We start from the raw sequence: 17,586 nt of genomic DNA on the forward strand, positions 1-17,586 counted from the left end.
ATCAGACAATTTTTCGCGCGTGCGCACGAGTCGAAAACCACCGTCTGCCGGACTCTTTAACTCTCTTAAAGGGTAGGATAATGTGTTCTCGTCCAAACTCACCTCGACACTTTTTCATCAAGTTGACTACGTGCCTTAGAACAGACACCCCATTATCTTTGAATTGACTTTGAGAATTTTCATTCAAACTCTATTAACATTCATTTTCATCTAAATATACAGCACTTTAATTGCAATATCAAGCGGATAGTAATGTTGTACAAAAGTAGCAAATTTTTATTCACTATAATCAATAGTCATCTCTCAACTTTTAGCTTAACTTGGCATTGTCTTTCAGTCGATATTCAAGTCCCCTTTATTCTAATTAAATTAAAATATCGATTCCTAGCCATAACTTGTATCCTTGCTGCTAAGAAATTCATTCAAACAACTTTGTAGATATTTTATTCAATATTGTTCTTTCGAAAAAAAAAAAAATTTTTGTTATTAAAAACAAGTATTATTAATTATTATTGAACTCGAGAATTAATTGTAAAATAATTAAAAAGTTATTAAATTGATAGGAAAATCTAAATTATGGGAAAAACGTCAGCTCAAGTCTCAGTCAGAAACGCAGAATAAAAAATAAGTCGTTTGTTGTTATAAAAACATTCGTTGACTGTTGATTTTAATATAAAATACCTAACCATATGGCTGTAAATATTATAAATAATATATAATTGTTGATAAATCTTTTAAATAATCATTATTTAAGAAAAAAAAAATTCTATTGCTTGATATTAAGTTTAGTTGAATTATCTTCTAGCATTTATATTATCAACTTCTTTGGCAGCTTTTTTTGCTATAAAAAAGAAACTGCTGAATTGAATTCAATGAAAACTTAATCAATTGTTGATTGTGTGAATGTACGTTGAATCAGATTGGTCGAGAATCGATATCATCATTTGTTCTTGAGATAAGAAATACGAAACAAAAAATCACAAACATATGTACACACACACAAAGACATTATTTTAAGAACAGTAAAATTGGACATCAAGGACCTTGGAACGTAGAGATACATCCAAATTTGAACTTCATGAAATCGAACTCATTACAACTTCTAAATAAATTGTCAATTAGAATAAGATTATATCAATTGACCAATAGTTTTCATGAAAGGAGTAAGTTTTTAAGTTTGATAGATGTCCAATGAAATGAATGCACTTATTAGATTGATGAAGAAATAGAGAAACAGCTGGAATGACTTTGTATCGTTGTGGAATTTGTATACAATGGAAATTGTTAGCATTTTTCTAAAAATCCATACAGGAAACAATCATTTCACTGATATCCACAGAACTCTTCTCTATAAACACTCTTTAAGGCCAACTATATTGCTGCAAAATAATTTTCCAATTCATTTTAGAGTAATTTGTTTACCTGTTTTATGACGGAAAGAATTTATTAGTAGATAACATAATTGGAAATTACGATAGAATAAAATTAAAAGTATGTAAAAATCTTTGATAAATATTGTCATTTCGTTTTAATAAAAATCATAATAGTTGAAACTAAAAATAAAACACTCTAGAGTTTCGATTAATTATATTCAGAACAAACAACAGCTAGTTTATTGGTCAAAATTTACAGTTCATAATCTTGTAATACTTTTAATAACACAATACGAATGTCGAAATAACGAGAAGGGAGATTAGAATGATCCCCAATTCCTGTAATCCTCTTATTGAGACATTGTGTGTATTCACATGCCTTAGCTTCTTACTCGTTTTATCCCATTTCGTAGCATCGTCCAGTTAACATCGATTGACTAACATACACTTTTACATGTAAGCTGCATCCCCTGATGGCTCTATTCATGACCATGAAAAACAAATAGTGGTATTAAAAATATTCTTGATGAAAAAGTACAACGATTTTATGCATAATAATATGACATTTTTCTTATTTAATTAAATTGCAATTTTTAAAAGAAAAAAATGATAGTATGTCGAAATAATTGAAGCGACAAAACTGTTAGCTGTCGATGCTTCCGCATTCAACGATACTCTAATGTACAGTTTCTTGCATTTTACCGGAAATGATAATGGAAGGTTAGCAACTGAGAGTTCTCGGAAATTTGAGAGCTCAATGCAACTTGCTTTTAAAAATAAAATGAGTTTTGGAACATGGAGACATGCATTTTAGTTCTCAATGGATGATCTGAATGATATATATTGTTCATTGCACTACATAGATTTTGTCAAGTGCATCATCGGTCAAGAAGATGCTTTCATATCCACGTTAATGTTGGTTAGATAATGAAATTCAGTAATTTGTATAATAAATTATTCCTCTTTATTACTTTTAGTTGATGTTATTTACAGATTTGATAAAAATTATTCGTACGTTTTCGAGTAATAACTATTAATGCTTTATCCGCATGTCGATAAGAAACATTAATAGCTTTGCATCTTTTTAACCGTTGAGAATTAATAAATAAATGCATATATTAAATAAATTAAAATAACTGTAAATAGATAAATGTCACTAAAAATAAAATTAACAGTTTAATTTTACTACTTTTTTACAAATAAAAATGAACTAAAAATTCTTTACTTTTAGTGACATTTCTTTTGAAAGCTTACAGCTTTTAGCCCAATGTTCTAAAGCTTTCAAGAATTCACTCCAGTTTCAACCCCAAAAAATTTTTTCACTCGATTGACAGTTAAAAGATTGCTAAAAAGTTTAAATTCTTTCGAGCATTGGTCTAAGATGGATGTATTACACTATCATTTTTAATCTTCTTTTTACGTACGAAACTGGCATAAATATGTCTAAATAACCCACAAATTATCAAATACTCCAACTTTTAAGCTCAAAAAAATTTCTCAATTTTTTTCTTGTCTCATATTTTATATCAACCAACCAATATTTCATGTATATTTAAGTAATCATTTTTTATCCTCGACATAATATTTTATAAAAATTTATTTATTGTGAAGTGAGTTTTAAAAAAAATTTATTCATCAAATGGCTGATAGTTAAATTATCTTATGTAGACAAATGGGAAATACAAAAAGCCAAATTACTTAAGTCCTTCAAGTGTCCTAAATTTACTGTTGCATAGAAGTGTTAATCACTTTTATAATTTTACTTGAAGCATCATATTCTTCATTTGCGTTCTAAGAAAACAAAAGCTACTGGAGAATGAATGAGGGTGTATGACAATAATACGCAAGTCTTCGCCCTTTTCCTGGTTTTTCATTTCATTTCCACCAAAAGTGGATGTCCTTATTTGTGTCAACTAAAAGTTTGATTTAATGCAGGGAATTTAAAACAAGAAGATGAAATAAAAAGAAAAGTAACTAGACTAGGTAACAAAGTAGAGCGAAATCTTAGAATAAAAAATAGTTGAATATCGTTGGTAAAACTAAAATTACAACACATCTTGATAGTTGTTTTAATGCGGAGAGAAAAATACAAGGATTGAAATTAAATAAATGAACATGTTATCAATGGTGAACTGACTCAGCTAATATTTATCACCAATCATGCTCTTATGTTCTTCGTAATCACATAATTACTTGATAAATAAAGGAATATAATATTTTATTCTACATATAAAATGAAAAATTACTGTGAAGTTTATCAAGCAAGAATATATTCATGAGCGACAATTGAAACAGTGACTTTACGCCTTGTTTTCTTACCATGACTTTGTGAGTAAACCATATCATGGTCAGAAGAACTGGCAACGCAATGACATAATCAAGAATCGATATCAGGCTTTGATGACGTTTCAGTAGAGTTTCAATGAGAACCAGGTCTTAACTTCATTAATAAATTATATTAATAATTGCACATTACGAGGATTAAGATGTTCTTGCTGCATCTAATTATATCCTTGTGGATGAAGCGAACTTTGGAGATCTCATGATTATTATTCTACTAAATCTCTAATTACTATCTCTAAAAGTAGCCTATTACAGAATACAAGTTGTACACATTAGCTTATTTGTTAATTTCCTATAGTTCATGTCTAATAAATTTTTGTGAGTAATTGAAAATACTTGTGAAAAGTTTTAAATTTTTATGATAATAATTATGTCGAAGATATAACAAAAGAATAGTGATACTTTGATTTGAATACGTAAAGAAGGGTGCGAGTTCTTTTCTTGTAAATATATTTATGTTGGCACATCGAAGAACGTTATGTAGTAGGGTAGACATAAAGCAACGATGTCATGAAATTTTTTTTTCTCCAGCATCCCAACTTCTCAGTTTATCATGCAGTGCGTTAAGACGCAATGGGGTTTTCCCTGCCTGGTGAGTCACTGCTAGAATCATCCCCTAGTAAGTACGTAAGAGATTGCAATAAAATTTTTGATCATTTCGTTGTTATTTCTTTTAACTGATAAATTTCTATCATTTTTATCCAATGAATTTACAAAACATTTGATCGATAATAATTTACAGTGAATGAATGCATAACGATGGATCTGATTTTTATAAAATCTTGTCATCGACTTAAAATGATCATTTAAGGTCCAATGATCTTGAATAATAATTTAGTCAGTAATTTGACAAAAAAAATATGTAATAAACAGTTTTCATGTACTTTAAAAAAGAAAGCTTTTATTTTTTTTTTATTTGTAAATTTTTGGCACAGAGCAAATGAATATGTATTTAATTTTGTACATAACCGTCTTCAACAAAATTGATTATATTAGTTCTATCTACTTTATAACTTACTGATAAGTGTTCTGTTAGTTATTTGATTCATGATGAAGCAATAAGAATTTAGGAAGTTAAGAAAGCATCAGCGATGTTGATCATATAGTCTCATCCAACTAATTCTAAAATAATGCTATAATAAATTTAAAAAGAACTCTCTCTTAAAGTTACAGAACAAGCTTTTCAAAAATAATTTTATTTTTAATGCAAAATGTGTTGGACAAAAATATTTTCATAAACAAAAAATTCAACTTGCAGTGTTTGTGAACTTTTCTTTGGGATAAAAAAATTTTTTTTACTCTTGTTTTTGTGAAGTTATTTATGAATAATTCATAATTCTAAGTCGTTTATCCATTCTCATAGTACATGTACTGCAGTCTGCGTGTTTGAAATTTTCACAATACGAACCATCAGTTTCAGCTAACTTGAAAAATTTAAAACGAATAGATTTTTAAAATATCTTATTAAAAAAAAAGTAGGATTATGGTCCAGTCGGTAATATGGTCAATTCGTTTATTTTTTAAGCAAAAAGTGATTTATAAACCTACTTTCATCTTTAAATAATTATATAATCATTATCATAATATTATTATCAGTCTAATTAAAATTAAGAGCAATTATGAACAAAAATTTAAATAAAACCATCATGATAAGAACGAAAATTTTTGAATGAAAAAAAATTACTCTACGATTTCATGACAGTATTGCCCTTATTAAATCATAATCAAAATGTTCATGCTTCAGCATAATATTTCAGAGAAAATTGAAAATGATTCATTTATCATCGTGTACACTTTATAGGTATTAAAGCTACATATTAATTATTTACTATGAAATAATATATAAATAAAATAATTAGTCTCATTGAAGAGAGGGAGGTTGTTTAGAAATTCCTGTTACTTTATTTGAAAGAAAATTTCATTGATGTAGTAAAAAAAATTGGTCATGCCATGGTAACTTTTTTAATGGAATAATTTTATTTTAATGACCTATAGTCTTCTAACACATGATTCGTATCGTTAATGTGTTACGTTGACGTAAACGCACCAAAGAATGGGCGTGTCTATTGTCTTTATTACTACCACAAAAAGGTAAAGTGTATTCAGGTTAATTAACATCTATTAGCTGTTGGGTGTCATCCTGCATCCTGCTTAATTGACCTTTGTATTAGTACTTTTTTCATTTGTAGAGAAGCTAAAGAATTACTACATGCTCAATTAATATGATTATATTTGATAGAATTTACATTTGCTATTTTAAATAATGCAAAAGGACATCATATGTTGAGATTTTTCGAAAATATTTGTTATTATAACAAGAATAATTGATTTTAAAATAATGAAGAAGTTATATCAATAAGCTACACTCATTAACAGATACAATAAAGAAAGATAACGAATTAAAAATTTTAAAGGAGTATAAAAATTCAGTACAGGTAAAATGAATGATGTGCAATTGATCTGTACTTTTATTTGTAACAATTTCTACCTTCACAGCTTTGGTTTTCTTAGTACTCTTTTAAATGATTTCTCCGACAGTCGGTATAATAGCTTGCAATCATAAATAAGTTTTTTGATAACCACTGGTGATAATGACGGTCATTTGACGGGTTTGAGGCTGGGCTAAAGTCAGAAAATTTCCCTACGTTAACTTTATGCCCTCGCGTTATAGGGTGGAAGGTCGAAGTTCGATGTTAACTGAAATTAGGTAGGTAACAAAGTTATTTTTAATAATACTACATTGTTACTGACTTTTGACATTTTATGATAAAGAAGATTCGCGAATTTCCTTTAATTTTCATGTTTTACTACAGATGGAATAGGTGACAAATATTTTGTTGTCATTTTTAAATAGGACCAAGTTCCAGAAAAATTCTTGAAAGAATTCAGAAATGAGCAAGTGACTCTCTCTGAAATAAAAAAAATATAATTTCCAAAACAGCAACTACAAAAGCTTTGCACAGTGACACGAATGTACTTAAAATAATCACTCATGCTTCGATTTACTTATAATAGAAAATAATTTTTGAATTGAAAGATTATTGTGTAATACCATGTTAAGTCATGGTTTTTTTTGTCTGTATATTTTGCTGAATTCTTTTCAAATTCTCTCAACAAAATTTCGATCTTCACTCAATCTTAAAACTGATTTTAAAAAACCAAAAATAAATCTTTTCTTTAATCAAAATAACTTTTTTAAATACAGTGTCTTAATTGCGCGCGTTTCGCATGCGCTTTGAGATCATTTACATGAACATTTCAAAATTGTAATAGTTTTTTTATGGTTGAAGTAGTTTTTTTTTGACGGAATCTATCTTTTGATCTATCATCTTTAATATATAAGATCATTATATTAAATTTTAATATCTCTGCCAAAAATTTCATGTTCCTTTTATTTGCATTTCCAAGCGTCCGCTGTAAACGAATTCCCTGTGGCACCGCATAGTCAGATCCTTAATATGAAATTGCATAACTTTGCATACCACAGGCATTGGCAGGGACGTCAGTGGTTGGGGACGCTTGTACCTTAATACTGTAACTCTTAAGTCCTTTGACCGAGCGGTCAAATAAATACTAATATTCGATATAGCATAAATTTTCTTTTATGCATATAGTTTCATATAATTCATAAAATTAATGACTTGTCTTTGATAGAGTTATTGATAAAGCCCATGTTAAACATCAAAGATGTTGTGTATTTTGTCATTTAAATTATTTATCCAAAATTTTTAATAGTTGAAAGAGAAAATATATTAACAAATTTTCATAATTTTTAATGCATTGATAAATTGAAAAATTGATAAACGAAAAGCACAATAAGTGTTTTTCAGCTTATTTTGACAAATTAATAAATATTTTCAAGCATTTCACTTTACCTTTCCTTCCTCTACTTATTACACTTGGTGAATTAAGCGCAAACCAATATTATGAAATGTATCAGAAGCTTTAATATGAATTTTAAAATCTAAAACTGATTTTAGCGAAGCAATTATAGGATGAAAAAGTATTTTAATAGATTAAAGAAATCCATTAAAGGATGAATTAAAATCGCATGTTTACTTTTTAACAAATCGAATAACTGTTGCATTATATTTTTTTTACCATAAAAGGATTAATCTATAAATTGTTTAATGAAAAACTAATACATTAAAGTAAATTATACTACTTTATTACTGTGAGTATTGATGAAAACGTATTCATAAAACAATTTTTCTATTTGGTATTTCATTGATTTCTTATATTTAAGTCTAAGTTTCTAGAAATAAATGATGTACATAATTGAGGAAAAAGTTAAAATGTTTATTCATCCAAAGTAGTTGCTCCTGTAATCTAAAATGATCGAAAAGTGTAAATTGTAATTCAGCACAGCTTTAAGTATATATGATCATGCATAAATATATGGCCGGAGCACGCGTCTCTTCACGATCGAGGCAGTTGAACGATATTCCAAAGTTTTCGTCTAGCAAACAACCGGATATGTGCCTCGAGCTAATTAACTAGTAGTGTTGTAAACAATCTGTAATATCCCAATTTACTCCATGACCCGAGAAATTTGATCGTACTATCACGATATAACTCTGTGTATATAATTCGTCTATTATCATCATTCACCCTCTTCATCAAATTGTAACTCTCTTCTTGGATTATTAATGGAAATGATAAAGTAAAGAGAAGGAAAAATTGAAAATAAGAAAAGTTATAAAAAATTTATTTTATAACAATTATTTGAAATTAAAATTAAAAATGTTCAGAAAGTTTTTAAGTTAATTTATAACTTTTTTCCTCATCAATTTCACTCTATTTCCTCCACTCTCAATATCGATTGTCTAAGTGTAAAGTTTCACTTTGAACTTGTTAAAGGCACTTGAATATCTATATCCATTATTCCACTTAACGACGCAGATCAACTACGGAAGTTTAATAATTATAAGAGGTATTCTTACTTCCATATCCTTCTTCTGTCCCCAATTCTATAAAATGATTTCGAACAGATTTATTTTCTCATCACATGGACAAGTCTCTGTCTTCGTTATAACTCCATGAGTTTATGAAATTTCACACATTTTTACTCTTATGTTGACTACGTTGATGAAGTTTTATACTTTTTGCTTTTTATTCTTAGCGTAAAGAATGACATAATTAAACAGACTGAAAAATAATAGAAAAAACTCATTATTCATTAAAAATACTTTATTAATAATTCATCAAATTAGGATTTTAAAACGTAGTTTACTATAGTAATTGTTTAAAACAGTAAATTAATCATTTATAATTTTTAATTAATACTCTTAGTGCCACAAAAAAAAAAAAAAATGGAATAAAAAACAATGAATGCACTTTACAGATCTGACTTTTGGCATTATCGAAAGATGCTTTGAAAGTTTGTACGTTAATTAATTCACCAGTTAGGAGCTTTCAAAGTGAATGGAAAACTTTTACTCCGATAATGAATATCTCATTGAGAAAAGAGTACGATGAAAAAAAATAAATTAAAACTGAAAGTGAGAATATTAATGATTATCTATGAATTTCCTATGAGATAAAAAAATTAATTAATTGATTAATCAATTAATTCATTTTTAGTACTGTTTAGAAGTATTTCAAAACACTTTTTTTCAAAATTACTATTCAACTAATTTGTTTTCTTTATCAGAACGAACTTTAATTAAATACTTTGTTGAAATTCTCATGATATGATAAATTAATTACAATGATAAAATGTAAAACTTACCTATTAACAATGCACCCATACCCATAAAGGCACTGATACAATGAATCTCTAGAAGTTTTGGAAATACAAGGTTTCCAACAATACTTCCTAAACTTCCAATGTTTGTAATAATACTGAGAGCCGTCTTTCTAAAATAAGATAAAATTTTATGAATAAAGTGGGTTTGTATTTAATTAATTAGTTGAAAAAGATAAAGGATCAAGCTGATGAGCTTATTATAAACTTCGTCAAGATATCAAGACAAATGGAATTACCTTAACGGCATGGGAATGACGTCGGCGTTAGCAGCGATAACTATGTTACTTGTCATTCGGCTCGTGACAACAATGGCTGCTGATAGGGTCAACATTAAGGGCACAAGTTGTGCCCAATTAGTCCCGAAACTGCTGAGTATTGCCAACAGATAAGCCAGTACTAAAAATGTTCAGAAGATATTAATTTATTGATAACGTTTCTGTTGAAAAATTCTCGATTAAATAGGGAGATATAATATTTTATTTTCAATCGACTGGGTAATTTATGTTGTGGATTAATAAATAGTTGGTTTATTTTTTTCAATCAATTAAAATATATATTGGATTATATTGGTGTTTTTTTTAACGCTAAAAATTTTGTAAGTGTTGCTTTATCTAATTCTAAAAATATCATTGGAATGATTATAATTAATAAGTGACTGAAAAGCTATTTTAAAAATGATTCCTCTTTTATTGTGGTATATTGTTGTATTAAATTGATATGAAAAAATTTTGCACATGTCACTAGTTATGTATTATTTTTTTAATTGAAAAAGAGATCTATGATATAAAATATAACGATAAGATCTTTTTAAACTATCATTGAGATTATTTTTAGACTCGCACTTTTAATTATGTGGATTTTATATTAGAAAAAAAAACGACAAAATTTTACAGTAAATTTAAGTAATTAATGATTTAAAAAAGCTTTAAGTTAGAGCTTAAAAAATCTAAAGCTCATTATGCTAATGATTCAAATTATAAAAAGTTTGAATAATTTTATATGCTTTTACTTTTAAGTTAATTTTTATCGAAAAAGTTGTTCTCGCATTAAACTTTATTCCTTGAGCTTACTGATTTTGCGATACTTTTTCCTCATTTCAAATATTTCAGATGTTATAAAAGTTATAATAAATAATAACTAGTTTATACCAACCCATAACGACTTTCTTCCTTAATTTCGTCGTGTAAAAAAGACCAATTACAAATGAAAACCCAACTGCTGAAGCCGCAATAATTGTTGAATTGATATAAACACTAGGATTTATAAGCCACTGGAATAGAAGGTAATTTAATGTAGTTGTGAAATGCGTATGATAGTACTTGGTGTTATCGTAAAATAATGTGAAATGCGAAATGCTAGAACAAATGAGAGATGCTGATTCATTGTTAACTACGTTTACAGTACCGACGTATTACCCGAATGCAAGTGTGATTTGCATAGAAAGTCTCGTTGGTGAGGCCTGGGGGAATCACGCCTGGAATCAAGTACTCGCATATCGTTGGATTGCCGCGGGCAGGATCCCACAGAGAGTAGTCAAAGTTGTTGATTATGATGAACATGTGTGGTACCCAAAGCCGCATTGTGTTGAATCTGTCGATGAGATCATTGTTACTACTTTATGCTTCTGTTTTATTTCAAATTGTTTTTATCATTCATTGGAAATCACTTGATTACTTACGATAACATACTTCCAAATTGGAGTATCATGATAATAACAAATGGACCCAGATATGGCCTTTTGAATATAAGTTTGGTATTTTCCCATGTATCATGGATTATTTTCAAACTAGCTTTCATTGATTTTTTCTTCAGTCTATTGTCTGGTTCTTTCAGAAATTTGATCTAAAAAAAAACGTTATAAGATTTTATTTGATGTCGATTTGGAAGTTAATTAATTTATTGAAAAATTATGATTGAAATGAGATTGATCAGCTGCAAAATGTATTTTAATCAAATGTCGTAATAAATGAATTCATGCAAAACGTCGGTTATTAAAATTCATATAATATTAATTATTTATTACATATTTATTACTCATTTGATGCGCGTTGCTGTTAGTAGGTTAAAGGTATTTACAAAAAATAATACAATAAAAAAACAATAAAAAAAATTGTGGAAAGTTTTATGACAATATGATTAGATTATATTTATTGGAATCATTATTTTGTTTATTTTATCAAAATACAAGCTTTAAAATGTGTTTTTGTAGCAGATTAAATTGAAGAATGACTTTTAATTCGAATTAAGGAGGGATTATGGTTTGCAATGAAATTGAATTATTTTGCGAAATCGTTAAAAATCACAACAGCAGATTATAACTGATTTGATAAAAAGATTAATTTCTTTCCAATTATCATGTACTTTTTTAATCTGATTGTATTAGCACATCATAATTACCGGATAAGTATCAGCAGGTGCTCGGTTGTTAACTACGTAGATTCTCCTAAATAAGTCATACGCTCTAGGCAGGTATCCATTGTCCATTAGACACTTGGGACTTTCCGGAAGAAAGCTCATTATCACGAATCCAAGAATAGATGGTATAGAACATAAGAGAAGATAAATTCTCCAGGCGTCATATTTCTTATCAAAAATTACGAAAGACCACGGTAGAGGAGTTACGTTGAAAGCCAGTACTGTTGACAATCAATAATTGTTTTATTATCTTTAGATGCATGTCTGAAAATATATTGGAAATCCTAGCGTATAAAGGTGTTTCAAAATCTTTTCTCTTGGATTACATTGTTAAATGACATTTTATGAACAAACATAATAAAAATTAAAATTCATTGCCATTTTGATAGAATTATGTTCAATCGCCAAAACCAATTTATTATTAGTTTTCTGACTCATTATTTGAAATAAAGAATCTTTTAAAAAAGAATTCAAATAATCAGTTATCTTGATAATATTTTTAAATAGATTTAAATGAATTTGAATGATAATTTTTGTCGGATTAAGTTTAGTAGACATCTTATCTATATCAATAATCTAGATCTTTCGAATCTTTATCGATGTTAAATTAATTTAGCGATGGACTTCTTGAATATTGACTCAAGCTAGGGAATTACATTGGAATGTATCTTTATCTTCAAGGTAAGAAAATCTGAATGAGATATTTCCTGTGACTAGAGCAGGTAAACCAGTTTGTTGAAATTCACATGTAATCGTTCTAAACTAGAAGGCGTCAGCTCAAGGTAATAATGTCCATACATTAAATGGCTGACGTAATTCGAATCATTCTAATCCTAACTATTAACTATTAAACATATATGTTAAATATTCAATAATCATTTTCGAACAAAAAAGATAAGCTTTCAAGAGAAAAAAGAAAAAAAACATACCAGCTGGTATAATAAATCCAATATTATACAAAAGACCAGACCATGTGGAGTATTTAGCACGATAACTTGCCGGTTGGAAGTCATTAACATATGGAATAAGAAGAGAAAATGGTCCGCTGACACTAAAAAATTACATTTAAATGAATGCAGTATAAATATTACTACTTTTTTTTCATGAAAAGTTAACTACTAAATGATTGTTATAACTCACATGGTGCCGGTAATAAATCGGAGCAGAACCAAAACAAAGTACGATTCAACGAGGCTGCTAAGAAGGTTACATAAAAGATCAATGAGCAGTCCAAAAAGAATAAATGGTCTTCGACGAATATAATCTGTGGTAAAACTCCAAAACAATGAGCTTAAAATCATTCCTATGAATTTGAAAGATTTGTTATCATTGCGACTGTGAAAGTTGCTGATATCTATTTCAATATTTTATTTACCCATATACACAGCACTTGCGAGTAAACCTTTACGAATAAATGTCAACTCAAGCTCACACTCAGCTGACGCCAAGATGAAAGCTACTGTTGTCATGTCGAAAGCACTCGCCCAGGCAATAGGAGTCGTTGCCAAAGCCAAGCCGACATTATATAGACCAAAGCCTGAATTCAGAATAAAAAGTTATCTATATTTATCATCAAAGATGTCTAACTAAAAATATTCATCGATAATCGAGTTGTTGCAAAAAGCTTGCAATCCATCAACTGCATATTTCAATTAACATCAATTGATATGTCAATACATGATAATGTGTTTGGGAATTATTATTCCGTGAAATTGCAACCAAAATGAATATTCTTTCCAATTAAAATTGAATGAAACTAGTGGTTAAATTCATTTGCAAAGACTCTTGCAACAACTAATAATAATATTTAAGAATTATTTAGCTACATACCAGTTGCTGCGATTGCTGTTTCGAAATCGGCCGATTGCTCTTTAATGTCATTTTTCACATCAATATCTAAATATCATAAATAAAATATTCTATCAATATTCTTGATTTAACTTATAAAACACTTTAACTAAAGTTATTATTTTTTTTTTTTTTACAAAAAAAAATCAATTCTCACCAATAACTTGGATTGTGCTTACACTTTGTTGAGGCTTTTTCGACACCATTATCACAATTTATTTTAAATGCTTGCCCCAAGGCCGTTATATTTTAGTATTATCATAAAATTGAATAGTTACACAAGTGGTTTCTTAAACCCACCAAACCAAATGTTTCGGAACATTCTAATCAAATATTCTGTTTTTTTTTATTAAATATAAATTAAAACTAAACGTTGAAGGTCTTTAGTCAACTTACAAACTCAAATGATACACAACTATAAAATAATCTTGTGATCGTTCTCGTAAACCTGCCAAGTAACAAAGTCAACTGAGAAATAAATACTCTGTCTCGTTGTTAAATGAACGCTCTCTAATAAAAGACAGGTCAAATGATTCTTTGGCCCTCAAGCACGTGCCTTAGATTCTAATACGTCTTTCATTAAACCACTCATATGTCATGAAATTTCACGTCAATTTCCATACTAACATAATTGAATTTTTTATTATTGTTGAATTATTTAAATAAATTAACATAAAACGCACACACACTTGATATAAAGTTGTTAGACTTAAAAAATACCGTCACAAAAAATCATCACTTTTACTTCAAGGCATTCCTTGCTCGTATAAAAGTAACATTCCGAAAAGGAAAATAATAAAATAATCGAAATTCTTGACTTCGCGATGAGTTTAAGTCGAAGACTGTCGAGAGAATCTCTAGACAGGTTTCTAAGATAAGAAAATGCCTGAGAAATGAAAGATATCTATAGAACGAATGTGAGCGTAGGAATGATCAAGTTCACGCTATGTTTATATTTTAATGCATTCAAGAGTTTGGGGAATTATTAGCGTGCGGTGTAACTAATTCAGTTTCGTGTGTGTAGTGTTGACGAGTAGCGATACATACAGATTATATAGATATATGTGACTACAATATCAGTCAGCTGCATTTAATCACTTATTGCTTCGTAGATTTATTGACGCATTATGTTATGGAATAAAAAAGAAATGGGAACAATAATATCCATTGTTACGTGCCGTTTCCAAATGGAATAATTATCTCATTATTATTATAGAAAATTACATAAGTATACAAGTTAATGAGGAATTGATTGTTTAATGTATTTTACTCATTTATGTACCGATTATTGAATTGAATTTGTCATAATAATTATGTGTTTGCTTTTTTCGTAATTATATTTTGTGCATTATGAAATCAGCATTCGGGTAACACTTTCGTCGACATTATTAATAATTTATTAATTGTCAATAATATTAATGTCATTATTAAGGGATTATCGTTATTAATGATAATGTACGTGTTTGAAATGGACTCACTTTGATTTATTTCAATTTTTTAAGATTAATTTGAGATTAAAATTAATTATATATATTCGTTACAAGTGTCAGAAAAATCTATTCAAATCTGAAAAATAATTTGAATTATTCATTTTAGGTTTGTACATGTTTTTTCATGCAAGTAGTACTTAAATCTTACAAAAACAAATAAAAATTTAACTGTCACAATAAATGAAATTAAATGAAAGTTTTGATTTCGACAAAAAAAATATTTTCGAAAATAAATATTCGAAGTAGTTAGACAACGAATTCATTTAATCAAAAGAATACACCGTGAACATAATTTTTGTACCTAATAAAATCAAAATTTTAAATCGTTGTAAGAAAAATTTTTTTTGGAATTTACATGGTAATATTTTTGTGGATTTAGTTGTAATGGTTACTTAGAATAATAAAAAAAAATAATTCCTGCCAAAATAAATTCCTAGTGTGTTCGATTATTTTGAATAGAATTATCTAAGTATTGATTAATTTTAATGTTTCATAAGATTGATCATTCTTTACGATCTATGATGTCACGAAAAATAAGACTTTATCTAATGTCACTTGTATTGAGATTTATTATAATTTTAAATCAAATATTAACATACATTTCGTTAAACTTGAAAAACGATTTGTTACAAATATTAAAAAATTTTTTTATTGATTACATAAATATTTTTTTGTACAGCAAAAATTTCTCTCTCAGTATAATATGACAATTCATTATTGAAATTACAAAATATTTAAAAATTTACTAGAAAGTTTTTTTTCTATGTTTTTTATTCTTCATCAAAAGCTTTTAAATTCTTTTCGTTTCAATTCATGATATCAGATTGCCAAAATAATACTACTAATGCTATTAGCTTGAAATTAAAATTTCCAAAACGGGTTTTCAAAGTTTTTTCATTACGAAAATGTAATAAAAATAAAAATTCGATAGCCATTTAATTCCAAAGTATTCTATAGATTGAAACTGTACAGTGACATGTGATTGTAGAGTACTACTCGATGTGGAATCCTTTTTATGTGTCACAGTCTCTTTCTCTCTTGAAATCCATGGCTTTGATTTCCCGGGCAATGGCCCAGTAGCTGTTTGTCGTGTAACTTTCGAAAGCTCCTGGAGAGTTGCTGTCTCGCGCATGGAGTCTGAATGGTCGGCTACACAGTAGACACGTTTAGTTTGAACGATGAAAGTAGCAGCAGCAAGCTTTGAACTGCTGCAGACCACGTGTCAAACATTCTCCATTTGACTTTGTCGTAGATCACCGTATGTAGTAGTAATGCTTTTATGTTCAAAGTATATCTGACAATTTAATCATTTTGACACTGAGGCTAGTCTTTCTTATCATCATCATCATCATAAAAAATCTGATATAATTTTATTATTATTGAACAAAATAATATCACTAATTATATTGAAATAATCATTTTATCTTCATTTTTTAATAGCTCATAGTCATTTATCATGATGATTTATTTTCTAGGTAAATTGAGAAATTTAACAAATCATTCCTTATCTTTTTTTTATTGTTATATTTTATCGGCAATTATTTCGTTTTGACAATCATATCAGTTATTATTAAAAAGATTATTCAAAGATCATTGCTTCATTATATATATATATATATATATGATTCAATGCTTTCTTTGCTTCTTGACGCAACAAAGAATCTCTCGATAAAAATAAAACAAGAAAGTTGTAAATATTTTATGTATATGAATTATCTAATTCTTCGAAATTATTTTCAAATAGTATATTAAAAAATTTTATTTTTTACAATGTATCTAAAAAAACCGAACGTTTTTTATTCAATCATTTAAGTGTGTTTTAAAAGGGTTGAAGTTTTCAACGAATAAAAAAATTATAATAATAACGGTAAATACAAAACTCTGATTATCTTGGTCGTGTCTCTCACAATGAAAAATTAGTACTTAGGAACGGTTAAATATAAATTAAATGTAAAGAGTTTTTCCTACCTAGTATGCAAATATTAAAAGAAAAATTATCAGGGAAGAACAATATTGATATTTTTTACAGAATTGTTGGTAGGAAAAAATAAAAATGTTGATGAACTTAGCTGAAGCAATGTGACATCTTTTTTAGCTCAGTTTGCATCTTTTATTAATTATAAAAAAAAAGTTTTATTTTTGTACTGCAACTCTCAATTTTTATCGTATATTCATCGTATTTATAACTAAATTTTTCTAAAAAAAACAATTAATGTTTATGAAATAAACTCTGACGGCTTACTTGAGGTGTTTAATCTTCCCCTCTCATTTCATTTTAAACTGTATCTTCTAAATAGACTTGGTATAATTTTAGATTATATAGTATTTAATATTTAATTGTTGAGTTCATTCTCTGAATATCTAGTGT

General features: G+C 27.9%; 1 protein-coding gene across 2 annotated transcripts; it reads right to left on the reverse strand.

Moving 5' to 3' along the window:
• Nucleotides 1–8,396: 8,396 nt before the first annotated feature.
• On the reverse strand, nucleotides 8,397–14,684 carry LOC118074795 (synaptic vesicle glycoprotein 2B-like). Of its 2 annotated transcripts, none has more exons than XM_035096264.1 (12): nucleotides 13,886–14,675; nucleotides 13,711–13,776; nucleotides 13,256–13,417; nucleotides 13,021–13,183; nucleotides 12,810–12,931; nucleotides 11,863–12,101; nucleotides 11,144–11,307; nucleotides 10,881–11,055; nucleotides 10,618–10,735; nucleotides 9,702–9,861; nucleotides 9,448–9,575; nucleotides 8,397–8,864 (listed from the first exon to the last, which is right to left on the reverse strand). In XM_035096264.1, exons 1-12 carry the CDS (start codon nucleotides 13,932–13,934, stop codon nucleotides 8,797–8,799), a joined length of 1,614 nt encoding a protein of 537 aa, XP_034952155.1. In that variant the 5' UTR covers nucleotides 13,935–14,675; the 3' UTR covers nucleotides 8,397–8,796. The 2 variants fall into 2 exon arrangements, with proteins under 2 accessions (XP_034952155.1, XP_034952154.1); XM_035096263.1 differs by lacking the exon at nucleotides 8,397–8,864 and adding an exon at nucleotides 8,996–9,211 and having other exon boundaries at nucleotides 13,886–14,684.
• Between the last annotated feature and the right edge of the window lie 2,902 nt (nucleotides 14,685–17,586).

The sequence above is a fragment of the Chelonus insularis genome, unplaced genomic scaffold (assembly GCF_013357705.1).
Source record: "Chelonus insularis isolate UGA/USDA-ARS -01 unplaced genomic scaffold, ASM1335770v1 contig_139_pilon, whole genome shotgun sequence".
Lineage (NCBI taxonomy): Eukaryota > Metazoa > Arthropoda > Insecta > Hymenoptera > Braconidae > Chelonus > Chelonus insularis.

Coding starts and splice junctions, on each gene's coding strand:
- LOC118074795 (XM_035096263.1), bottom strand. CDS start 13,934: ATGGTGTCGAAAAAGCCTCAACAAAGTGTAAGCACAATCCAAGTTATT. Junction 11,308..11,862: donor CACCTGCTGATACTTATCCG/GTAATTATGATG, acceptor GTTTTTTTTTAG/ATCAAATTTCTGAAAGAACC. Junction 11,056..11,143: donor CAATTTGGAAGTATGTTATC/GTAAGTAATCAA, acceptor TCTCATCGACAG/ATTCAACACAATGCGGCTTT.